Source organism: Rhineura floridana, chromosome 1 (genome assembly GCF_030035675.1).
Source record: "Rhineura floridana isolate rRhiFlo1 chromosome 1, rRhiFlo1.hap2, whole genome shotgun sequence".
Classification (NCBI taxonomy): domain Eukaryota; kingdom Metazoa; phylum Chordata; class Lepidosauria; order Squamata; family Rhineuridae; genus Rhineura; species Rhineura floridana.
The window spans coordinates 176292769-176319897 of record NC_084480.1 but is presented as its reverse complement, the minus strand read 5'-3'; the positions used below and the strand labels follow the sequence as shown (position 1 = coordinate 176319897).

At 44.0% G+C, this 27129-nt stretch overlaps 1 protein-coding gene across 7 annotated transcripts in view; it reads left to right on the top strand.

Annotated features, from left to right (window-relative positions):
* AFAP1 (actin filament associated protein 1) overlaps positions 1-27129 on the top strand; it is a 105117-nt gene that overhangs the window by 7483 nt on the left and 70505 nt on the right. For 6 of the 7 annotated variants that reach the window (XM_061587504.1, XM_061587496.1, XM_061587513.1 and 3 more), the window contains exons 2-3: positions 21792-21920; positions 26703-26800. In XM_061587504.1, the coding sequence (XP_061443488.1) occupies positions 21792-21920; positions 26703-26800 (227 nt within the window). Of the gene's footprint in view, positions 1-21094; positions 21321-21791; positions 21921-26702; positions 26801-27129 lie in introns of all 7 variants that reach the window. The other variant, XM_061587523.1, reaches the window with a different exon arrangement.

Sequence of the window (27129 nt, the reverse complement as noted above, 5' to 3'; positions counted from 1 at the left end):
AATTTCAGCAGAATGGTCTTTATACCAGATTAGTTAATCACTACCCTTTTCTCTTTGGTTCAGTTTATAATCTGCTCTGGTTCTGCCCGTTGCCAGCATGTGATTCCCCCCCCCAACATATTGTCCTCAAGAGAGTGCGGTCCTCAACAGAAAAAGTTTGTCCCGTCCTGTGTGAGACATTGCCTCAAGAATATATATTCATTGGGTTGTATCCAGTGTTAGTCCTACTCTGAGAAGACCCATTGAAATTAATAGATATGACTAATTTAGAATATGGATTGAGTAATCTGTCAATTTTATTTTCTCTTGTTTTCTCTTTTTTCCAGTCTTAAGTACTCCACTTTTCTGCATCAGTTTGCAGTTTTTAAAAAAACCTCATTTTAGTGTTCATTTAGTTTAGTTTTAGCGGTAACATTTTAGTGCTGATTTCTCCTGATAGTCACATGTTCGTATGTGATTTTGCCTGTTATGCAGTTTTGCAAGCAATTTCCCTAAATATAATGTATTTTGATATGATTTTCACTAATATATGCATTTCACTAATATATGCACTTCCCCCCGATATGTGCATTTTTGTATACAATGTTTGGCTGGAGAAATGCATCACAAAATTGGGAGAAGAGCAAATTTCGAAGAATAGGTGTGTTTTGGTTTGCATGCTGTTTTGGAAAGTGCAATTTAGGTTCTCATTAAAATCGGAACTAAATAATCCCCCACCCCTATAACTCTTCAGGGGCTGCATGCCAGTGGTGGATGTAGCCAAACGTGATGTGGCTACCATCCAGATTCACATACATACTCTTGGATTCACACACACAGGCAGTTACGGATAAAGGCACACAGGCCCTCCTCTGTTCATCAGTTAATTGATCAGATGACTGGGGAGGATGTAATTTGCATTCCCATCAATGTGCTGGGCTCTGTCTATCTCAATGCAGTATCTACCTTTTTGTTTTTGTTGCTACTGCCAAAATCAATAGGGCCTTGAGGGGAGGGGGAGGAAAAACTTGCTTGAGCCAGATCAGGCCACTGAACTTGGAGTTCGCCACCCCTGCTCTAAATGATCTAATTTCAAAACCTGCAGCTAAAACTAGACACCATCTCTCTTTGACTTAACACCTGGCTTTGACTTGGTAAGGAAAAATTTACTTTGGTTTAAACTGCAACCTGCAAAATACTGTATTTATAAGAAGCTGTAGGCATACATGGTCATCTTACTGATAATATTGTTACTGGTAGGAGAATTAGGGAGCCAAAAGACAACATTGTCTTTCTGTTTAATTTTTCTGCCAATAATTGTATGTCCACAATACTTTTTTAGCTTCCATCTCTTACAGAGCAGTCCAAACACCCTTTGAGCAAGGATGGTGGTTGGATTGTCTGCCCAGCCCTTCTGACCTCTGCCAGCTGCTGCTTGTGGAGTGACACAAGTGTCGCTCCGCAAGTGTGGAGCTCCCCTTCCTCTTGCTGAACATGCTGGTGGGTGGAAGTGCTGGCAGTGACAGCAGCGAGCCCTGAAACAAGGTGTTCTGAGCTGGCCCTGCTGCCCTCGTGTCTGCCTTACCTTCTGCCCTGGCTGCCATGCGTGTCAGGGCTGTGGATGCAACAGTGGCCCTACTGCTGTTCAGCCCTGCTGGACAGCGGGGTCAGTTAGGATTGCAGCCTAAGTGTGCCCTCTCTTTCTCTCTCTCTCTCTCTTTTTCTCTCTCTCTTTCTCTCTCTCTCTCTCTCTCTCTCAAGATCCAGTCCTTATTTCTACCACGCACAGGAATGCGATGGTTCCTCAGAGATTTGAGGTAGTTTTATAACAAAACTGAATTATAACAAAAACAATCTTGTGGTTTCGGAGTACCCAAAGGCTCATATGTAGTGGATCAATAATGCCACTGTTCAGGTTCCATGTAATGGAAAAAAAAAATCTGGGCAAGCATTTGGAAGCAGCAAGGCTCCAAGCTCTCAAAACAATAAATGTGTTAACAACTAATATGTTAAGTGTTGCTTAGCCTAAGGGAAGCAATCTAATTTCCCCCACTTTTAAAGGGCTTTATATGGCAGATTGTTCTTCAGATGTGTTTTGGGACTGTTTGGGAGAACAATGGGCCCCCAATTAAAAAAAATTGGGGGGGGTCTGCTACAGTTAGCACTTTGCGCATAGGAAATGGTGTTGGGGGCTGAGGTAGGATTACAGACAATTAACTCTTAGGTTTGCTTGCATCTCCGTTGTAGCTACAGAAGGTAGAGGTTGTTTGTTTACCAAGAAGTGTTTGGAACTGTCTGCTAAACTGGTAGAGAACAATTGGGTCTAGGGGAGTGAAAACATTAAGTCACATTATGGGTTACTCCCAAATGACTGGAGGGCAAATGATGACAGAGGTAGGAAATGAATTAAGAACATGTTAAAAAGGGAGCTTTCAAGGAGTATATGAAATGCATTTTTAGCATACACTTTTCTTGCTGGTGTGGCCTTTTAAAATCAGCACATATTTTAGAATCTTAAATGTATGTTTTAACATTTAATTCCTTGATAAATCTGTACCGAGCCCTTGATATCCAGACTATCCAGGAACGGGTAAGATCAGTTATCCATATCTTTGAGAGTTTGGTTGGTTTGCTCACTGTGAATTGAGTGGTCATGGCCTTGACAAAAGATATTCTCTTAATGTCTGTTGATTTTCCTGCCCTGAATGGACAATTCATTTACAGGAATAGAGTTTTGGACTTGTCCACTGCACGATGTCTATGTGTGTGCAGTTCTGGAATTTGAATGAATAGAAGCAGGCGAAGAGAGATTGTTGAGAGTTTAGCAGGGATTAGCTGAACAGGAGTACCACTTTAGAGCAGCCTGGCACAGCTGCTGTCTAGTAATATATTCAAGCTGTCTGTTTATAAGACTGCTTTGCTTATATATTTGTAAATAAAACAAATATTGTAAGGGTACCCTAAATTTCCAGTGCTTTCTCATCCAAAGGAAATTTAACCCTGTAGTTCTGGCTTAGAACATTCCACCACTTGGCAATATGTGGGATATGTGATAATGTCCTTGTTGACAACAGTCAATTCAAGATATGGTGTGCTGTTGTTGACTATTGTTTTAATGAATAAAATACCCAACCCTGCTCACTTGCCAGTCGGGGGGGGGGAATGGAAATTTTGTGAAAAATTGAAAAATACGCAGTACTTTTTTTTTTTAGCGCCTCTTACAGATTTAAAGCCACTTTGTTACTTTAGGAACATAAAATGTAGTATGTATATCCTGGTTTGTCCTTAAAATCATCATCTTTGGTATGATACAAAGCACAGTTTATTCAGACAATAATAACAAATGGAAATTACTTTTTAAGTTTTACATTTTTTGTTACAAATTGAGCTAGCAGCTGCTGAACTGTAAGGAAATAGTTGATTTTTGCCAGTTTTTGAGGAGCAGGCAAAAAACAATAAAACCAGAAGAAACATAAATATTGTATTTATTGATTAAATTTATATTCCTCCCTCCCAAAGCAGCCCAAGGTGGCAAACACCCAAGCAATAAAATATCTAAGAAATCTTCAAAGTAAAACAAAGAAAATTATTGTGTATTATGAAAATTATGTTTCCCCCAGCCCTCCAGTGTCAGGAGACATAAGGCACTCATTTCCATAAAAAGAGCTGATAAATAGGAGGAGATTCAATAAATACTAAAAGGTAAAGGTGTCCCCACACTTGGAGTCATTTCCGACTCTTAGGGTGACGTCTTGCGACATTTACTAGGCAGACCATGGGATTGCCAGTTCCTTCCCCGGCCTTTCTTTACCCCCCAGCATATGCCGGGTACTCATTTTACTGACCACGGATGGAAGGAAGGCTGAGTGGACCTTGACCCCTTTTACCAGAGATTTGACTTCCTCCTTCCGTTGGAATCGAACTCCGGCCGTGAGCAGAGCTTCAGCTGCGTTACCGCTGCTTACCACTCTGCGCCACGGAGGGCTGTCAATAAATACTACTATACATGAAAATGAATCAGTCTCATTTTCTGAGCATTACTATTAGTTTCTGCTTCTTTGTGTTGCTCCGTAATTTCTCCCTCTCCCAGTCTTTGAGGCCTACTTAAGAGGATAGAAACAGATCCACCATCTATGCCAACAAGAGGAAGTCCACAAGCAAAGAAGACAAAGAATCCTTCCTTCTCCTGTGGCAATGACCGTACCTCCCAGTGGCAGAAATGCATCTTGTCTTTCATTTGAGAGTTGTACTCGGGATTTGCTTGTCATTATACTGTACAGGAATTGTAATGATCTGATTTTGTACATAGGTCTTCCTCTTACTTGGTTTTTGAAATAATTTTTGGGGAGTAAATGTATGAACACAATGTCTTAAACACTTTATTCATTATTCTAAAGGAAAATATTTCATAATCTTAACATTTTTCAGTTTTTCCATTTGTTTGGAAAAAGGTATAGGGAAAATTTCCCAGGTTTTTTCAGGGCCTTCACAGCTCTAACCAGTACTAGGACAGTATACAAAAGACATGAAATAAAATTGGTACAATTAAAATAATATAAAATAATACAATTAAAAAAACAACAATCAACAAATGAGGCAGCTACAAAGAAGCAGAGCAGACTAAACCATCACCAGCTTTGGAACTTTAAAATGTCTGGGCAGATAAATAAGGTTTGACTTGATGCTAAAATGAAAAATGACTGCAACTTTGGCACCAATCATACTCCTATGGAGAGGGCATTCCACAAAGAAGTCACCACCACAGAGAAAGCTCTCTCATTGCCACATGGCTACGTGATACGTGACTTACCTGGTGACAGGACACGGAGAAGTACTGCTTCTGAAGATCTTAAGACACAGACAAGCTGATGTAGAAAGAGACATTCCTTCAATTATTAGGGTTTGAAGCTATTTAGGTCTCTAAAAGTGAACATGAGCAACTTGATGTGGGCTTGGAAGCAAATAGACAGCCAATGTAGATCTTTCAGAATCTGTGTTATACGATTCCATTTGTCTGTATCAGTTAAAATTCTGGTAGTCGCTTTCTTCAGCAAATTGAAGCATCCAAGGTGTCTTCAAGGTCAGCTCCATGCACAGTGAGTTACAGTAATCCAATTGGGAGCACTGATCACTTGTGGCAATAGTGTTTCATTAGATTCTCTCTCGTCTTTTAGGTTGTTCTAGCATGCTGTCAAGAAATATGGAAAACTAAACAATGGCCCACAGACTGGAAGCATTCAATATATATCCCACTTCCAAAGAAAGGGGATCCCAGAGAATGCAGTAATTACCAAACTATTGCCTTAATATCCCATGCAAGTAAAGTAATGCTCAAGATTCTACAACAAAGGCTCTTACCATATATGGAGCGAGAAATGCCAGACGTCCAAGCTGGATTTAGAAAGGGAAGAGACGCCAGAGATCATATCGCAAACATACGTTGGATAATGGAACGGAGCATGAAATTTCAGAAGAAAATCACCCTGTGCTTTATAGACTACAGCTAAGCCTTTGACTGTGTAGATCATGAAAAACTATGGAATGCTTTAAAAGAAATGGTGCCAGAGCATCTGATTGTCCTGATGCGCAACCTATACTCTGGACAAGAGGCTACTGTAAGGACAGAATATGGAGAAACCGATTGGTTCCCCATCGGAAAGGGTGTGAGACAGGGGTGTATTTTATCACCCTATTTGTTTAATCTATATGCAGAACATATCATATGGAAAGTGGGATTGGACCAAGATGAAGGAGGTGTGAAAATTGGAGGGAGAAACATCAATAATTTAAGATATGCAGACGATACCATACTCTTAGCAGAAACCAGTAATGATTTGCAACGAATGCTGATGAAAGTTCAAGAGGAAAGCACAAAAGCAGGACTACAGCTGAATGTCAAGAAGACTAAAGTAATGACAACAGAAGATTTATGTAACTTTACAGTTGACAATGAGGACATTGAACTTGTCAAGGATTATCAATACCTCGGCACAGTCATTAACTGAACAGCAAAGTCAGGATCATTCAGACCATGGTATTCCCGATCTCTATGTATGGATGTGGAAGTTGGATGGTGAAAAAGGCAGATAAGAGAAAAATCAACTCATTTGAAATCTGGTGCTGGAGGAGAGCTTTGCACATACCATGGACTGCGAAAAAGACAAATAATTGGATGTTAGAACAAATTAAACCAGAACTCTCACTAGAAGCTAAAATGATGAAGCTGAGGTTATCATACTTTGGATACATAATGAGAAGACATGATTCATTAGAAAAGATAATAATGCTTGGAAAAACATCAGGGAGTAGAAAAAGAGGAAGGCCAAACAAGAGATGGATTGCTTCCATAAAGGAAGCCACAGACCTGAACTTACAAGATCTGAACAGGGTAGTTCATGACAGATGCTCTTGGAGGTCACTGATACTTAGGGTCGCCATAAGTCGTATTCGACTTGGAGGCACATAACAACAACAACAAGCATGCTGGTATGGGCTCTGTGCAAGTGAAAATAAAGCGGTGGCTCATTTGGGATGTTCACAAATGGTAACACACCACAAGTAAGGCATTTGCAAATGTGCATAACCCAGTGCTATTATCTGTGGGTGTGATGTGTAGGCATGAAGATGTGCAGAATGGCTAATCTTGCTCTTGGAAGTCAGCCATGTATGTAAGAATCATCCATGTCATAAATGCCATTGAAGTATTTCTGGGTATAATTGGTAATTTACCATTTTAAATTAAATTATATTAAATTACCATTATAATTATATTTTGTATGAAGATATAAGAGATGAACAGTGTTCTGAGAGTTTGGAAAAAATAGCACTGCCGTTGGTTGACTAAAATTACATTTTTATTGCATAACGTGGATCAGTTAGTTACTAAAATGCACTCTATGTGGAGCTGAGCTACCAGGCTCAATTTAGATGTTCATACTGATGTACATAGCCCCTAACAGCTTAGTGCCAAACTAATTAAAAGAGTGCCTCCCTCAACACTGACCATGCTTTTAGATCTGCAGGGATTCCCTGCTAGCAATACCACCAATTGGTATGGCCCATGGGGTAGCGACTTGAAATAGCGCCTTCTTTGTGGCAGTTCTCCAATTGTGGAACTTCCTCCCTGAGAACTTTGTCTGTCCCTTATGTTGTTGATATTTAGATATAAACTAAATGTTTTTTTTTCCAGCTAGATGTTAAAGAATGTCAATTTGGGATCCAGAGGCTTGTTGTTGGATAAGTTTTTATATTAATAAGAACATAAGAAGAGCCTGCTGGATCAGGCCAGTGGCCCATCTAGTCCAGCATCCTGTTCTCACAGTGGCCAACCAGGTGCCTGGGGGAAGCCCGCAAGCAGGACCCGAGTGCAAGAACACTCTCCCCTCCTGAGGCTTCCGGCAACTGGTTTTCAGAAGCATGCTGCCTCTGACTAGGGTGGCAGAGCACAGCCATCATGGCTAGTAGCCATTGATAGCCCTGTCCTCCATGAATTGGTCTAATCTTCTTTTAAAGCCGTCCAAGCTGGTGGCCATTACTGCATCTTGTGGGAGCAAATTCCATAGTTTAACTATGCGCTGAGTAAAGAAGTACTTCCTTTTGTCTGTCCTGAATCTTCCAACATTCAGCTTCTTTGAATGTCCACGAGTTCTAGTATTATGAGAGAGGGAGAAGAACTTTTCTCTATCCACTTTCTCAATGCCATGCATAATTTTATACACTTCTATCATGTCTCCTCTGACCCGCCTTTTCTCTAAACTAAAAAGCCCCAAATGCTGCAACCTTTCCTCGTAAGGGAGTCGCTCCATCCCCTTGATCATTCTGGTTGCCCTCTTCTGAACCTTTTCCAACTCTATAATATCCTTTTTGAGATGAGGCGACCAGAACTGTACACAGTATTCCAAATGCGGCGCACCATAGATTTATACAACGGCATTATGATATCGGCTGTTTTATTTTCAATACCTTTCCTAATTATCGCTAGCATGGAATTTGCCTTTTTCACAGCTGCCGCACACTGGGTCGACATTTTCATCGTGCTGTCCACTACAACCCCGAGGTCTCTCTCCTGGTCGGTCACCGCCAGTTCAGACCCCATGAGTGTATATGTGAAATTCAGATTTTTTGCTCCAATAGGCATAATTTTACACTTGTTTATATTGAATTGCATTTGCCATTTTTCTGCCCATTCACTCAGTTTGGAGAGGTCTTTTTGGAGCTCTTCGCAATCCCTTTTTGTTTTAACAACCCTGAACAATTTAGTGTCGTCAGCAAACTTGGCCACTTCACTACTCACTCCTAATTCTAGGTCATTAATGAACAAGTTGAAAAGTATAGGTCCCAATACCGATCCTTGAGGGACTCCACTTTCTACAGCCCTCCATTGGGAGAACTGTCCGTTTATTCCTACTCTCTGCTTTCTGCTTCTTAACCAATTCCTTATCCACAAGAGGACCTCTCCTCTTATTCCATGACTGCTAAGCTTCCTCAGAAGCCTTTGGTGAGGTACCTTGTCAAACGCTTTTTGAAAGTCTAAGTACACTATGTCCACTGGATCACCTCTATCTATATGCTTGTTGACACTCTCAAAGAATTCTAATAGGTTACTGAGGACTTTCCCTTGCAGAAGCCATGCTGGCTCTGCTTCAGCAAGGCTTGTTCTTCTATATGCTTAGTTAATCTAGCTTTAATCATACTTTCTACCAGTTTTCCAGGGGCAGAAGTTAAGCTAACTGGCCTGTAATTTCCGGGATCCCCTCTGGATCCCTTTTTGAAGATTGGCGTTACATTTGCCACTTTCCAGTCCTCAGGCACAGAGGAGGACCCGAGGGACAAGTTACATATTTTAGTTAGCAGATCAGCAATTTCACCTTTGAGATCTTTGAGAACTCTCGGGTGGATGCCATCCGGGCCCGGTGATTTGTCAGTTTTTATATTGTCCATTAAACTTAGAACTTCCTCTCTCGTTACCACTATTTGTCTCAGTTCCTCAGAATCCCTTCCTGCAAATGTTAGTTCAGGTTCAGGGATCTGCCCTATATCTTCCACTGTGAAGACAGATGCAAAGAATTCATATAGCTTCTCTGCAATCTCCTTATTGTTCTTTAGTACGCCTTTGACTCCCTTATCATCCAAGGGTCCAATCGCCTCCCTAGATTTTCTCCTGCTTTGAATGTATTTATAGAATTTTTTGTTGTTGGTTTTTATGTTCTTAGCAATGTGCTCCTCAAATTCTTTTTTAGCATCCCTTATTGTCTTCTTGCATTTCTTTTGCCAGAGTTTGTGTTCTTTTTTATTTTCTTCATTCGGACAAGACTTCCATTTTCTGAAGGAAGACTTTTTGCCTCTAAGAGCTTCCTTGACTTTGCTCGTTAACCATGCTGGCATCTTCTTGGCCCTGGCGGTACCTTTTCTGATCTGCGGTATGCACTCCAGTTGAACTTCTAATATAGTGTTTTTAAACAACTTCCAAGCATTTTCGAGTGATGTGACCCTCTGGACTTTGTTTTTCAGCTTTCTTTTGACCAATCCCCTCATTTTTGTGAAGTTTCCTCTTTTGAAGTCAAATGTGACCGTGTTGGATTTTCGTGGCAATTGGCCAGTTACATGTATGTTTAATTTAATAGCACTGTGGTCAGTGCTCCCAATCGGTTCAACAACACTTACATCTCGCACCAGGTCCCGGTCCCCACTGAGGATTAAGTCCAGGGTTGCCCTCCCTCTGGTCGGTTCCATGACCAACTGGTCTAGGGAATAGTCATTTAGAATATCTAGAAACTTTGCTTCTTTGTCATGACTGGAACACATATGCGGCCAGTCTATGTCCGGGTAGTTGAAGTCACCCATTACTACCACATTCCCTAGTTTGGATGCTTCCTCAATTTCATATCTCATCTCAAGGTCTCCCTGAGCATTTTGATCAGGGGGACGATAGATCGTTCCCAGTATTAAGTCCCTCCTGGGGCATGGTATCACCACCCACAACGATTCTGTGGAGGAGTCTGCCTCTTTTGGGGTTTCGAGCTTGCTGGATTCAATGCCTTCTTTCACGTATAGAGCGACTCCGCCACCAATACGTCCTTCCCTGTCCTTCCGATATAGTTTATATCCAGGGATAACCGTATCCCACTGGTTTTCTCCATTCCACCAGGTCTCCGTTATGCTCACTATATCAATGCTCTCCTCTAAGACCAAGCACTCCAGTTCTCCCATCTTGGTTCGCAGGCTCCTAGCATTAGCGTACAGGCACTTGTAAGCAGTGTCTCTCTTCAAGTGTCTTTGGCACTTGTGGTTAGGCCTGTGGTAATTTTGCTCTTCTGAATTTATATCCTGTGCCCCTGCTCTCACAATGCCTACTTCTAGGCCTACCCCTTTTAAAATTTCATCATTTCTTTGGTTTTTATCCCAGGGGGGAGGTTTATTCCGAACCGGACCTTTCTCAGCTCCTGTCGGGTTTCCCCCCTCAGTTAGTTTAAAAGCTGCTCTGCCACCTTTTTAATTTTAAGTGCCAGCAGTCTGGTTCCATTCTGGTTCAAGTGGAGCCCGTCCCTTTTGTACAGGCCCGGCTTGTCCCAAAATGTTCCACAGTGCCTAACAAATCCAAACCCTTCCACCCGACACCATCGTCTCATCCACGCATTGAGACTGCAAAGCTGGGCCTGTCTGGCTGGTCCTGCGCGTGGAACCGGTAGCATTTCAGAGAAAGCCACCTTGGAGGTCCTGGCTTTCAGCATCCTACCTAGCAACCTAAATTTTGCTTCCAGGACCTCACGGCTGCATTTCCCCATGTCGTTGGTGCCAACGTGCACCACGACCACTGACTCCTTCCCAGCACTGTCTACCAAACTATCTAAACGACGGGCGATATCCGCAACCTTCGCACCAGGCAGGCAAAACACCTTGCGGTCTACACGCCCATCACACACCCCACTGTCTATGTTCCTAATGATCGAATCACCCACTACAAGGATCCCTCCACCCCCTGGAGATATATCCTCGGCACGAGAGGATAGCTGCTCATCCCCCAAGGAATGGGTCCCTTCTAAGGGATCGTTTCCCTCTTCCTCAGCTGGATGCTCTCCTTCCCCGAGACCATCGTTCTCCATGATAGCAGGAGAGCTATCATCGTTGGAGTGGGACACAGCTATAACGTCCCTGAAGGCCTCCTCCACACACCTCTCTGCCTCTCTCAGCTTTTCCAGGTCCGCCACCTTGGCCTCAAGGAAATGAAGTCGTTCCCGGAGAGCCAGGAGCTCATTGCACCGAGAGCATACCCACGACTTCTGTCCAACAGGCAGATATTAATTAGATACGTAGTTTTACATGTTTTAATTATTGCATGGACTGCATCTATGATGTTTTTCAACCACCCTCTGGGCTCCTTTGGGAGAAAGGGTGGGATAGATTATGATGATGGTGATGATGATGAAGAAGAAGAACAGTGATAATGATGTGGCATGTGTTGCTTTACCTGTTTGAAAAAAATTAAAGAGGTAATAGATGTTATATATCATAGTTATATTAAGGATGCGATTTTCACGTATAATGATGTTATTGTGTTTGTCTTTGCCTTTATCTATTAAAAAAGAAAAGAAAAAGACTTCATATGAATAACTATGCATGCATGATCTTGGAGGACTGAAAAAATGTGTAACTCATTTAAATGCTGTCTCTTCCTTAGATTAATGAAAACTGATAGTTAAATGGAATTAATTTTTACTGTATTTTCTGTAAAGTGATTAAGGAGAATTGTGTCAGGCAGCATCTTCCCTTCATATATAGCCTGAAGATATGCTAAAAAATGAGATTTGAACCAATAAGATAGTTGGAATAGGAATTTCAGTGAAATTGGTCTTAAATGTATTAAGATTTCTCCCCCAGCTATCAGGTAAAGAAAGCTTTATTCACAAAAACCAGGCATACAGTGAGTGATATCTGCACTTTTTTTGTGACGGAAAAGGAGTGCATGTGCTTGGTTTGATTATTTTTGGCAAATTGATGATTGATGTAATATTCTGCTGAGACTTGAAGCCTCTCTAAGCTACACCCTTCTGCTTTTGGCATGTAAGCGACATGTAAGCTTTCCTCAGTTAGGTGTGGTCCTCATGTTTTCAAGTGCTGGGCTAAAGAAACTGTTAGCAACTGACTTATTTCATTTGTTGAGAGGTAGTGCAGAAAAGGAAGGAAGAGGAATAAGAGGAAAGAGGCATATAACATTTCAAGCACCTTGCAGAATTGTAATGCATGCTTGTTCTATGTTAGGTTAAACAATTTGGTTGACAAAATACAATATTTTGTCAATTGAAACCACTTGGAAGTTTTTGCTATTGTCTTGACAGACATCTATGGGTTAGCTTCATGCATTCTAAAAAAGGGTAGCATGTGAACAGAATTCTGTTCACTCTGGTTATTGTGTCAGCTTCAGACTTGTGTACTCGGTTTACAAGTAAAAAATTGAAACTGAGAAAAGAATACAGCATGGAAATTGAATCTAAAACAGAGTAAAACCTGCTACAATGTAATGTGAATTTCCCCTTAGCATTGAGATATCATAGTGAAATGTGGCAATGTTTGTTTATGACATAATTCTCTTTTAGAAGTTCAAACACCTTGTTGATATCCTCCCTTGTTTTGCAGGGGAGGGGGGAGAATTGTGAAACACATTGTAATGTAATATCTGAAGCAAGACTTCTCTAAGATTTGCCTCTACCTAGTTACTTTTGTGTCACAGCTGTTTTCTGTAGACAGCAGCTGCACGCTCAGATTGATAGGACATGTCAAATCCCATAGTGACAATTTCCAGCCATATGTTGATGAACCCTTGATAATGTTGATGGTAATGGGGAGACTTAATGAAGGGTTTTCTTTTTTCTCCTCCCCCATCTGTAGTGCCAGGAAAAATAGTCATGAATCCTATAGATAACTTTTTAGTTATATTTCTAGTAGCAGGTTTGGCTCTGTTCTATAAAAATGTAAAGTCATTTAAAATATTTAAGAGGGAACTCAAGTGTGTTGGAATTCATGGAGGGCTAGGGATGAAATGATCAAATGCAAGATCTAGTAGAGATTTCAGGTTGACAAACTGAACTGGCAAATAAAGTAGTCTTGCTCTTTTTATTTATAAAGGATTATTTTGGCTTAAAGATAATTAAAGTCACCCTGAAAGCTAGAAATATGTGTTTGTTTGCAAAGTTTAGTAATTTTGTTTTAAGGAAGACAGATGGCAGCAACAGCTTCCTAACTCTGATATGAGCCTTATTAATTTTCAAGTGAGCAACAGAAGCAGCTGGCAAGATGAGGAAAGCATCCCAATGTTTGCCCATTTATCTTTGTGTAGCATGGTTGATGATTGTCACTGCCTGAGCCAAAGGACTCAGCTGGGTCAGCCCTGATGGCAAACTAATGAGAGTCTGGGTGTACAGCAAATGTCGTTTCTGTTTTTGAGTCTCTACGGCAATAGGAAATCAGCATTTTTATCCATGTTTTGTTTACACTTCAATTAAAATGCAGCAAGTATGCAGAGTTGCTTCCAGTGTTTCATAAGTTTAAATGCATGCATTCTCTTGTCTTAGCATGAGAATTCCCTTGATGGAAGAGACCAAAGTCCCACGTAGGCTAGCATTCTGTTTCCAACACTGGACAGCCAGATTTCTCTGGGAGCTCACAACCAGTTCATGAAGGTGATGCTTTTTTCTAGCATCTGGTACTCAGGAAGTATAATACCTTTGAACAGGAAGATTTCTAACATGGTTAGCAGCCATTGGTAGGCTTGTCCTCCATGAACATTTCTAATTCTGTTAAAAGCCATCTAAACTTGTGGCCATGATTAATGGTTGTCTAAGTGTACATTGTGCAAAAGTTTGTTTTGATACAACCAACCAAATTAATCTTACATTTTTTTTTGTTCTTGTTGAAAGTTAGCCTTGTTAATTATGGGAGGGCTGCCCCCATTTGACTATCTGCCCAAGAGGCAGATAGTAGAACAAAAGTGCTGCCAAATTAGCAGTCCTTGCTTGCTTAAACACCAGTAGTTTAATCTGGAATTACAATTCATTCACTTTTTAGGAATAATCCAGATGATATCATTTCCAGATCACTGATTTCCAGTGTTCTCTGTGTTTCCTATCTTGAAGGTAAGAGGAATAGCGATTAAGGTCAACTTGGAGGCTGTTCATCAGTAATGCTGCTGCCGTACGGAACAGGAAGCGATAAAAGGGGCAGAAGCTGCAAGGAGGAAGGGATCTTTTGGCTGAATGGGTTTTCTGAGTGATCTTTATAAAAGGATCTTAGAGCCACACTGTTCTAACTATGCTTCCAGCCGATTTTAGAAAAGCAATGCCTTAGGAGTGCTCAGAAGGCCTACTGTGGAAGCAGCCCTTGTAATTATTTTTGCAGTGTCCAAAACTTTTCTTGTCTTGTGAGGACAAAGTTAAGGAACTTATGAACTATATCACAGCAAACTTTGTATTTATTTATTGAATTTATATTTCTCTTTTCCTCCCCGAAGGGTGCCAAGGGCAGATAACAACATAAACCCAGTTAGACCATATCCAGAAACAACAATGTGAACCAGCAATAGGCAGCCATCACTACCAAAGCCATGTGTGCTTTGAGTGACATTTTGGCATTGAGTTTCTCCAGGCTGCAAACCCACTACTTGAGGTGGAGTGCTACCCTATCCAGAACAGGTCAACTCCACCTGCAGAACCTCTGTCTTATGTGGATTCATTTTCAGTTTATTGGTCCTACTGCAGCTCATCACAGACTCCAGACACTGGCTCAGCACTTGCACAACCTCTCATGATTCAGATGGAATTGACAGATAGCATACTGATGACACCTTGCCAGAAATTGCTAGATGGTAGTCCCCAGTGGTATCATATAGTAGTCAAACAGCATAGAGGATAAGATGGAGCCCCATGGGACTCCTTAGCACAAATGACATGGGTCCGAGCAGAAGTCTCCCCCAATTTTATACTCTGGCAGCATCCCTGCAGGTAGGAATGGAACCACTGAAATAGTGCCCTCAACCCATAGAGTCGCTCCAAGAGGATACTATGGTCAATGGTATTGAATGTTGCTAAGAGATCAAGGAGAATCAACAGGTAGCTCTCCACCTGCCTCTGTCCTGGTAAAGATATTAATTAGGGCAATGAAGGCCAGTTGATTGCCATATCGAGGCTTAAAGCCACACTGAAATGGATCTAGATAATCTAGGAACACCTTGCAGTTGATTGACCACTATCCTCTCAATCACTGTACCCCACAAAGGGATATATGTGACTGGGTGGTAGTTGCTTAACACTGCTGGGTTCAGGGAAGGCCTCTTCAGAAGGAGGCACACCACTGTCTTCTTCAACGCAGTGGGTATCTCCCCTCCCATAATGAGGCATTAACCACTCTCTGGAGCCACCCAGTCAATCCGCCACTGCTAAATTTAATGAGACAGGATGGGCAAAAGTTGAGAAGACACATGGTGTGCCTGATCCCTACAAACATCCTGTCTGCATCATCAGTAACTAAAATTGATCCCATGAAACATGACCAGATGATATTCTGAATGTATCCCCCAGATCTGCTCCAATTGGGGCATCACGTTCCGAGCATAGACAGGCAACGTTGCCCTTAAAATGCTTCACAAAATTAGCACAGTGTTCGAACAAACATTTTGCTGATGTTGAGTTAGGGTCTGAGTTCACCAGCCCCTTCACTACCTGAAGAACTTGCTCTTCTGGGCAGTCCATCAAGAATGCAGTGGTGGTAGCAGTGTGAGCCTTCTTCATTGCCACCACCACCTGGTAGACACTATTTTGTGCTGTTACCTGTGTTTGGTTGTATTTTATTATATTAATTACATTTATATCCCACCCTTCCTCCTAGAAGGAGCCCAATATTCACTCCTAGTTTTGCGCCACCTGCTCTCTAGCCATCTACCAGGCCATTTTATAGCCCAGAATTCAGGCTTCCCCAAAAGGGCACTCAGGAGTAATTATGTTCATGTCACCATTCCAAAGCGAAGCAAGGGCCTTGATAGGAGAACCAACTGTGTGAATTGGGAAATGTCACAGCATTTAGAAATCCCTCAGCTTCCATAAGTCTCTGGGGGCAGATCATTTGAAAAGGCCCCTCACCCCTGCAAGAAGAGTCAGTCACAGTGAGATCAAACCTCACCAGGGAGTGATCTGTCCATGACAAGAACCCCCAGTACCATTGGATTTCTCCCAGCCTGCTCTGTAACAAAAACCAGATTGAGGATATGGGCTGCTCTGTGTCTTTGATTTCAGATAGCCCTGTGATCGTTGTAGTGACCATGAAATCCCAAGCTTGCCCTGAGTGGGCCATGATAGATTAACTCTTTTGGGAGAGAGACAGGGGGAGTGCAACCCCGTTGGTTCTCCTTGACCTCTCAGCAGCTTTTGACACACCATTGACTATGGTGTTCTTCTGGAGCGACTCGAGGTGGATTGCAGTGGTTCCGCTCCTTCCTGCAGGCTGCTACCAGAAAGTAAATACTAGGAGATTATTGCTTGGTTCCATGGCTTTGGGGCTGTGGGAACCCACAAGGACCCATACTGTCTCCTATGCTATTTAACATCTATATGAAATCATTGGGAGTTGTCATCTGGGGATTTGGAGCATGATGTTGATGACACACAGTTCTGTCTCTCCATTCCAATGAAGTGTAGATGTTGGACAGGTGTCTGGAGGCAATGATGGACTGGATGGGGTCCAATAAACTGAGGCTGAATCTTGATGATGGAAGTACTGTGTGTGGGTGATCCCCATGTCTGGCAATTAGGTATATGATCTGTTTTGAGAGGGGTTGTATTCCCCCTGAAGGATTCTGGGGGTACTCCTGGATTCCAACTTGTCACTAGACTCCCAAATGGTCTCTGTGATTAGGAGTGCTTATGCCTAGCTTAGGCTGATTTACCAGTTATAGCTGTTCCTAGACCATAACCTGATCTCAGTTGTCCATGCTTTGGTGACCCGCTGTCTGGACTACTGTAATGCGCTATATGTGGGCCTGTCCCTGAAGATGGTCAAGAGGCTGTAGCTAGTGCAGTATGTGGGTGCTAGGCTGGTAAGTAGGACAGCCTGATGGAACCCAGCGAAAGCAGTCTTGAAAGCCTTGCACTGGCTGCTAGTGGGCTTCCAGGCCAAATTCAAGGTGTTAGTACTAGTGTATGGAGCCTTAAATGGCTTGCGACCTAAGTACTTAAAAGAGCACCTTCCCCAATATCAACCATTTGGACTCTGCAATCAGCAAGTGAAGCCTTAGTGGTGCCACCACTGGGGTTGCCCAGTTGGCATTGACCCTTGATAGGGCCTTTTCAGTGACAGTTCCCCATTTGGTGAGGCACATCTCCCTCCCTCATGATTAACTTTCAGGGGGGATTTTAAAACATTCCTATTTACTCAGGCACTTGATGGCTGAAAGACACTGTTTGTGGCAACCGTGAGATCACTGGTTGCAAGAATGTTTTAACTGTTGTTAGAACTAAAAAAAACGTTTTATTGTGTCTGCTGCCCTGGGCTCCTATGGGAGGAAAGGTGGGATATAAACTGCAGTAACAATCATAATAAAGTCCTGAAAAAGCAGCTTCAGCATGGAGATTGAAGTCTAACATCAGACAAGGATACTATTGGGCAGTGGGATGGGCAGTACACCTAGAGAATATCTTTTCTGTCTCTCTGGCCCAACTGCAGACACAACCCCTTGCACTGGGCTCCCAGCTGAACTGATTTTCTACTGCATAGGTGGAATAATGTTGGCTGCATCTATGCTCTTTCTTTCAAATGAAAGGTGGCATATAGTTAAAAAACAATGTTTTTATAGTTTTGTGACATACTAGGGGCTGCCACCCCTGCTCACTTCGCTCGCCAACCCTGCCTACCCTCACCAAACTCCCCCTATGGTAACCCCTCAGTAAGTCCTTTCACCTCCTACAACTGCTAAGCCCCCACCCTTTCTCCCTTTAGACCTCGCTAAGCCCCCCTTCCCCCATAGACATTTAGACCATGCTGCCTGGAGACAGAGCAAATGAGTGAATGATCAGGGTGGAGGTGAACGAGTGGGCAGCGGCAGCCTAGGTGAGCCGAGGAGCCAGCTTCTGGGAGGCCTTGCCCCTACTGTGACGCCTCCCATGAAGCAGGTCGGCCAGACCATCACCAGCCACTGCTGAATTCTGCTGCCCACACACACTTGTGGATGTTTGCTTGGTCTCCTCCCCCTGGCTCAGTCATGCTGCAATTTGCAGCGCTCATTTGCTCCCTTGCCAACCTTCTGCCCCCACCCCACCCCCTGGCATCCACACTCCTCACCCCAAGCCACTTGCCTCAGCTGTTGTGCTGCTGCCGGCCTTCCACCCAGGCTGCAGCCACTGCCACAACATAGCCTGCTTGTTCATTTGCTCACTTGCTACCCCTGTCCTTCACTGCCACCCACCGGCACCCACAGTCCCCACTCCAACCCACTTGCCTTGGCTGTTGTGCCGCCACCGCCCTAGACACCCTACAGCCGGTCAACCATCTTTGTGTCTTGTTGCCCTGCCACTGCGCTCTGCCCTCAATATCACACTGCATTATGTCGTAACTTTTTACATTTTTACAAGCCCTGGACTGGTGCCTGGACTCTGTGGTGCGCTGGTTGAGAGCCAATAAACTGACTCTCAATCCTAGCAAGACAGAGACGCTGTGGGTTGGTGGTTTCTGAGTTCGGATAATTGATCAGTTGCCTGCTTTAGATGGGGTCATACTCTCTCTGAAAGAGGAGGTCCGTAGTCTGGGGGTGTTCCTGCATCCATCTTTGTCGTTAGGGGCCCAGGTGACCTCCGTGGCTAGGAGTGCCTTTCACCAGCTTTGGCTGGTAAGACAGCTGCAGCTGTTTCTGGACTGGGATAGCCTGACCTACTGTTGTCCATACACTGGTAACCTCCAGATTGGATTACTGTAATGCACTCTATGTGGGGCTACCCTTGAGGTTGGTCCGGAAGCTAAAGCTGGTGCAAAATGTGGCAGTGGGACTGCTCACTGGAGCAGGTTATCGCCAATATGTCACTCTGCTACTCAGAGAATTGCACTGGCTACCTATTAGCTACTGGGCTAAGTTCAAGGTTCTAGTTTTGGTGTACAAAGCCCTATACAGCTTGGGACCAGGATATCTGAAAGACTGTCTTATCCCTTATATACCTGGTCGATCACTGCGATCTGCAGGTGAGGGCCTCTTGCAGATACCACCTTATCAGGAGGTCCATTCCACACAACATAGGAAACAGACGTTTAGTGTGGTGGCACCTACCCTGTGGAATTCCCTCCCCTTAAATATTAGCAGAGCTTGGAAAAGTTACTTTTTTGAACTACAACTCCCATCAGCCCCAGCCAACATGGCCACTGGATTGGGCTGATGAGAGTTGTAGTTCAAAAAAGTAACTTTTCCAAGCTCTGAATATTAGACAGGTACCATCTCTGTTATCGTTTTGGTGCCTACTGAAGATCTTTCTCTTTCAACAAGGCTTTTAAGTAGAGACCTTATCCCAGTCTGCATCTGTGTTGGAATTGCTTTTTAATACATTTTTAAACCTTCTTTTAAAAATGTTTTTAAAGCTTTTAAAAAAAAAGTTTTAAAGGATGTTTTGTTTTAATATGTTTTTAATGATGGTTGTGTTTTAATATATTTTGAAGTCTGTTTTTATGATGTTTTAAAGTGTTTGTAGTGCTTTTGTTTGCCACCCTGGGCTCCTACTGGGAGAAAGAGCAGGATATAAATAAATAAATAATAATAACAATAATAATAATAATTTTTATTATATAGTAAGAAATAAATCCAAGAGTCTGGATGAAAACACTTAGTATTGTCATGTGGCCATGTAGCAAAGATCTTCATGAAGCCTTCAAATCACAGTTTTAAAAAAACATTAGCCATTTTGGTTAATGGTTTTGGGAATCCATATAATCATCACCAACAGCTCTGTCCCTTGCTTTTCAGTGGTTTGTGATTGAGTGTTCCATGTCTCTGTATTCCACCTAGATGTATATTGTAGCACATTAGTCTTATTATTCTATTCACTGACAGTTGCAAATGTATACTGTTTGTGCAAATTAAGAGTTCACAGGCTCTCTGCTATTACCCCTGTTTCTCTTTCTTTAGTGGTGCTTAGTGATGGGGAAGAAATTTGATTCGGTTAGCATTTAAAGCTGAATCTATCAAATTCACACTTTCTGAAACAATATGAAAACCTAAACAGCCATCATTTGAAATTCACACATACCCAAATTTTATGATGCAGCTCTCCAACCGAAGAGTTTACAGAAATGCATATATTTGGGGAAAGGATACATAATAATCAATATATGAGTGAAAATGACATACAGAAATGTAGTAGGAGAAATTGCTTGCAAAAATTGTTTAGTCAAACTGCATACAAAAATGTGTTCATTGGGAAAAATGTTCATGAGGATTTTAAAAAATGCAAATTGCTGACAAAATGTGGGGAATAGAATTTAAGATTGGAAAAATGAGAAATTGAGAGAACTGAAATTGACAGATTCTTTTTTATTTATTGAATTTGTATCCCGCGCTTCCTCCCGAAAGAGCCCAGTGGCGCTGCTCCACTTTCATGAGGCTACTGGTTAAAGGGAGGTGCATGCGATGGAGGGGGATCCCATGCGTTCCCTGTAAAAGCACTGAGTTATTGAAGCAAGGGAGAGCCCACCATGGCAGCCATCCAAACCTCTGTTGTCTTTCTGCAGTAGCTCCTGGGACTGTGGGGGAGGGGGAAGGGTAACAGTGGTTGGACCACTGGCATTCCACTTGGTGGGGACAAACATATCACTTGGGGATTGGCTTGCTAGTAATCCATATTGTGTATGTGATCATTCTACTGCTCTCCACTAGGCAATATTACAACATCTTTGATCTCTGTATCTAATTAAACATTGCTTTTCTCAGAAAGTTATCTGGTTATCTTTGTGGATAGCGTTAAAAGGAAGGTTATGTATTTAAAAGCTTTTTATGTCGCATATCCATTCAAATATGTGCAGTGTCCTCCTTCACTGTCAGCAACTGAAAGTGCAGGGCACTTGCAACTCATTCCCTCCCTTGTCTCTGTGCTTCCAGATGTTAATGTTTGCACATGGCGCACCAATACAAGGAATGTGTTTTTAGTGTGCTGTAATGAGGGGGTAGGTAATGCTTGAACTGGCCTTGCCACCCACCATGTCTCCTGTCCATGGGATGAGCACTTTCTGGATTCTTGAAGATTACTCTGCCCTCCTGACAGTTGTCCAGAGGCTGGAAGCATGTTGTACCAAATAATCAGATTGACAACTTCAGTGACCAAAAGGTGGGCTATAAATATGAAATGATGGAAGTGTCATCAATTAGATTTAGAATGCGGTAACATGGTTGTGGAGCACATGTGTTGAGTCATACAAAATACAAAGGGATACATATGGAATTGTGGAATATCCCTATTTCATAGTTAGGCTTTGATAGACTGTCAGTGAAGGGTTAGATGAATTTGTTTTGGGTGCTGGATCTACCAGTTGGGCGTCCTCCCGTTATTGATACAAGTATAAGCATGCTTTCCTTACAGTTGTGGGCCACTGGATTGCCTTGGCATAAATACCATTCCTACCTAGAGGGAAGCTGTGGTCCTAGTGGTCCCAAATCATAATAGACTGGGGAGCTGTCGAGTACAATTTTAACAAGCAGTAGTAGCAGCTTATTTCTAATAGTGCTGCTAGGCTGCCTGTTCTGAATTTCTTTTTTTAGACATAATGTAAGTTTTCAAAAGGGTTTAATTTTGTTTCAGCCATGGAAGAATTAATTGTTGAACTGCAACTGTTTCTTCAGCTTCTGGACCATGAATACTTAACAACCACAGTCAGGGAGAAAAAGGCAGTTTTGAGTAACATTCTTCTGAGGATACAATCATCAAAAGGTCAGTCCCAGATTTGTATTATTGACATATACTATGGGTAAAGCAAAATTGTATTTAACAAAATGCACCAGTAAAACAAAACCTAGCTAACTATTCTCCTTTGCCGTCTTGCTGCAATCGGGCAGATGGGTTTTGCACCTGAGTGGAGCAGCTTTGGAACATTCTATTCATTTATATATTAAATTTATTAGTTGCCCATCTGGCTGGCTGTCCAGCCACTCTGGGCGACATACAAAAAAACCCCATACAAATACATTAAAACATTAAAAATCTCAACAATAATAATAAAACCCACCCCAAAAGCCTGCCTGAAGAGCCAGGTCTTCAAGGGCCGGCGGAAGCTCATCATAGAGGGGGCATGGCGGAGATCATTTGGGAGGGAATTCCTCAAAGTGGGGGCCACAGTTGAAAAAGCCCTCTCCCTAGTCCTCATCAGTCTAGCTGTTTTAACTGGTGGGATAGAGAGAAGGCCTTTTGAGGCTGATCTTGTTGGGCGGCATCGCTGATGATGTTGGAGGCGCTCCTTCAGATAGACTGGGCCAAAACCGTATAGGGTTTTAAAGGTCAGAACCAACACCTTGAATTGGGCCTGGAAAACAACCGGTAACCAGTGCAACTCCTTCAGCGCTGGAGTGATGTGATCTTACCGGCGGCTGCCTTTAATCAGGCGAGCCGCCGCATTCTGTACCAGTTGCAGCTTCCGGACTGTTTTCAAGGGTAATCCCACTTAGAGCGCATTACAATAGTTTGGCGAGAGAAGACCAGGGCATGTACCACAGATGGGAGCAGATGGTTGGGAAGGTAGGGGCGCAGCCTCCATATCAGATGGAGTTGATACAGCGCCGCCCGGCTCACAGCTGAGACCTGAGTCTCCATGGACAGCTGGGTGTCAAGAATGACCCCCCAGGCTGCGGACCTGGTCTTTCAGGGGCAATTGTACCCCATTGAGCACCAGGTCAACATCCCCCAACCTTCCCTTGTCTCCCACAAACAGTACCTCGGTTTTGTCAGGGTTCAGCTTATTCCTTACCATTCAGCCACTCACCGACTCCAGGCACTTGGATAGGGTTTCTACAGCCAACCTCGGTGAAGATTTGAATGAGAGATAGAGCTGCGTGTCATCAGCATACTGGTGACACTGCAGCCCAAATCTTCTGATGATAGCCCCCAGTGGCTTTATATAGATGTTGAACAGCATCGGGGAGAGGATGGAGCCCTGTGGCACCCCACAAGTGAGAGGCCAAGGATCCGAACCCTCATCCCCCAATGCCACTCTCTGGTACCTCCCAGAGAGGAAGGAACGGAACCCCTGCAATACAGTGCTCCCTATGCCTAACCTCTTCAGGTGGTCCAGAAGGATACCTTGGTCAACGGTATCAAAAGCCACTGAGAGATCCAGGAGGACAAGGAGGGTGCATTCGCCTCTATCCAACGCCCTCCTCATATCATTCACCAAGGCAACCAAGGCCGTTTCAGTCCCATGTCCAGGCCTGAAGCCTGATTGAAATGGATCCAGATAATCCGCTTCCTCCAAATGCACTTGCAACTGCTTCGCCACCACCCGCTCAACTGCCTTGCCCAGGAATGGCAGATTTGAGACTGGGCGAAAGTTGTTCAGATCTTGGGGATCCAAGGAGGGCTTCTTTAGAATTGGTTTTATTACTGCCTCCTTGAGAGCTGATGCCATTACTCCCTCTTCCAGGGACGTACTTACCACCATCTTGATCCCCTCGCCCAGTCTGTCCTTGCAGCTCATAATGAGCCACGACGGGAAAGGGTCGAGTAAGCAAGTGGTTGGCTTTAAGGCTGAAAGCACCTTGTCCACTTCATCAGAAGGAAGAAGCTGGAACCGATCCCACACCACCAGAGCACCACTGGCTGCCTCTGGCTCGCTCATTGTGTCCACAACGCACGGAATAGCACTCTTAATACGATCGATTTTCTCCGTAAAGTGCTTTGCAAACTCATCACAGGAGGCTTTAGCATGTTCCATCGGTTCTGGGGCAATTGGACCGACCAGGCTCCGGACCACTTGGAACAGCCTCCTGGGACAGCACTCTGTGGATGCAATAGAAGCAGCATAAAAATCCTTTTTTGCTGCCCTCATTGCCACATGGTAGGCTGCCGCAGCCCCTCTAACCTTTGTAGTCAAAGCGAGATTTCCGCCACCGGCACTCTAGCCGTCTCACCTCCCGCCTCAGAGTTCGCAACCGTGGAGTATATCATGGTGCCGTCTGTGCTCTATTCAGAGGGAGAGGGCATTTCGGAGCCACCCAGTCTAATGCCCCGGTGATTGCAGCATTCCACCCCTCCACCAGGGTCTCAACCGAGTGCCCATGTGCATGCTCCAAAGAATCCCCAAGCGCATTCAGGAATCCATCTGGATCCATTAGACGTCTGGGGCGGACCATCCTAATGGGTCCTCCACCCCCACAGAGGGTTTGCGGCACCAAGAAGTCCACCCTCACCAAGTAGTGATCTGACCATGACAAGGGGGTGATGGATGTACCCCCCAATTTTCAGATCACTCCCCTCCTCTCCTGAGACAAACACAATGTTTTGTGCATGACCAGCTACATGGGTGGGCCCTGTTGGAATAAAGTGCAGCTCCCAGGAAGCTATGGTTTCCATGAAGTCCCGAGGCTCCCCTGTGAGGATGGCCTCCAAATGTACATTAAAGTCTCCCAATACTAACAAGTTTGGGGACTGTGCACGCACTTCCGAGACCACCTCCAGTACCTCAGCCAGGGATTCTGTCGTGCAGCGGGGTGGACGGTACAAGAGCAGAATCCGTAGACTGCTCTTTGGGCCCAACCTCCAGTACATGCAGTCAACAACCTTGGTCTCACAGAGAGGAGGCCTGGTGAGAACCAGGGACCTTTGGTAAATAGCCGCCACTCCCCCTCTCTGACTACTGACCCTCGGCTGCTGTGCATACAAGAACCCAGCTGGACACATGGCCGCAAGGATAGGAGCAGCGGCCTCATCCAGCAAGGTTTCCGTAATACATGCCAGGTCCGCACCCTCATCCAATATCATATCATGGATGAGAGATTTTTTTGGGCAACAGACCTGGCATTGCACAGCAGCAATCGAAGGCCAGAGTATGGAGTCAAGCATCCCCCAGCTATCTTTCGGCTCTGGACAGGCCCGGAACAGGGGACAGATATTACGCATCTCTCCTTAGTTCCTCTTACCTGACGTGGCCTGCCCCTAGCACTCCACCAGCATCTGCCTCCGAGCCTCGTTAAATATTGGCCTCCCCCCTCCCCCCATCACTCCCCTCTGATTGACTCATGCCCCTGACACTGGCTTCCACAACTCAGGCAGGCCACCCACCCTTAAAATCACCAAAAAACAACCCAAAAAAACCACAAAAAAACCCCTTCCCTCCACCAACAATTAATTTAAAATCATTACTTATCGACCAGGCCCCCACTCCTCTGTGGTTCTGCACCCTCCTCCCCTCTTCTGGGCAGCAGGACAAGCCCTTGCCCTTGTGTTCCCCCAAAGTGGCTCCCCCAAAGGGGCAACCCCGCTAGCGGTGGACCCGCCCCTGCAGGAGTTCTGCTTTTATCTGCCAGCCCCTTGACTGCTACAGCTGGGGTAGGTGGTACTTGCTGGCAGAAACTGCTGAGTCACAGCTGATGGGGCCTGGGTCTGCAAGGAGGTAGATCTCTCACAGAAGCCCCACAGGTGGCGTCAACCCGGCAAGAGCAGCAACAGCAGCTAGATGGTACACTTGCCTGGCGTCATCTCTCCTGCAAAGATGTTCTTTGGGGGGATTTCCTCTCCCTGTAGAGTATGCTGGAATGTCTGGAGCAGGGATGGTTTTTCAGCCCATGACGTGCATTCTTTTGTGGCCAACCTTGAGGGAGATGTACTGGGCATGACTGGAGCTGGCTGACTCAGTCACCCACTCTCACTCTCTCCTTTAGACTCTAATTCTCACCCCTTCCCAGCAATGAGGCTTCAAAAAAAGTATTTAGCTTTTTTCAAGTCTAGTTACCTGAGGGTGGAAGAACTTCATGGAGATGGGGGGGGAGGGGGAAGGAGGGTTAACTCTTTGTTTGCTGCCCTTGGCGCCTTCTGGGTGGAAGGGTGGGATATAAATTTAATAAATAAATACTTAAAATAAACTCTTCTCTCCACAGCTGCAGTCTACATGAATATAGCCCTCCCCGCCCCGTCCAAGCACAGCAATTAGGCTGCCTTCCATGGAGCCCCATAAAAGGCTGTTTTCAAGTCTGACTACTGCTTTGGACCCCTCCAAATGTAGCATTTGGTCTTGAAAACAGCCTCCCATCTGTTCCAATGAAGGTCATTTTCTAGTCTAATTGTGGCAGGCGAGGATTGAGGAGGATTGCTGCAGATTGGATGGGGAGGCAGCATGGGCCACATCCAGTTCATGGGTCAGTGGGTTCTTCACTCCTTTTCTAGACCTCTTGTAGGGCAATTGGTACTAGTTCCCTTTTCCCAAGGGAAAGATTTATAGCATTCTTCATACCTCAAGGGGGAGAGATGAGTGTCTTCCCATTCAGTTTGCTTCTGACTGCCATGAGAGTGGCACCACCACCAAGGCTGTTCCCTCATGACAGATTTTAGTGGCTCCTTAGAGTAAGAAATCTTATGCTCCCCCTGTTTTTGATTTTGTTTAGCAGGCCACTGCCCTTGGTTTATTTACTGTGTTGTTTTTCTCCCCTAGTTTGCTATGAGTGCGCTGAAGCCATGGAAAGCCCTCCTATCCGTTGATTAATGTCTATTTTTTCTCCCTCGCATTAGACTTTGAGATAAAAGAAAATGCACAGAAACAAGAGGTTGTCAATAACTTACCTGCCCCTCCTCAGATGCCTCTGCCAGAGATTCCTCAGCAATGGCTGGTGAGTGTATCCTGCTTGTCAATGGCAAAGAGATCTTTTTCCTCATTTTCTTCATAGTACATATTTAGAATCCATTTATCTATCTGTGTATTTGATTGATAGCCTGCCCCCTCTAATATTGGCAGCAGCAGTGCCATGAGGGAGGGCAGAACGGCAGTAGCATTATCTCACCAGGACAGAGAGGAGTGGAAGTATGTCAGGGGAAAAAGCTATGTGTTGGGTAGATAATGCTTGAAAACATTTTAGGATGGATCTAGATGTACAGAGTGCCAAACTGGCAGGCAGTGCGATCAGAAGGATCCCCACCAGCAGCAGCCAACAGAGAGCCC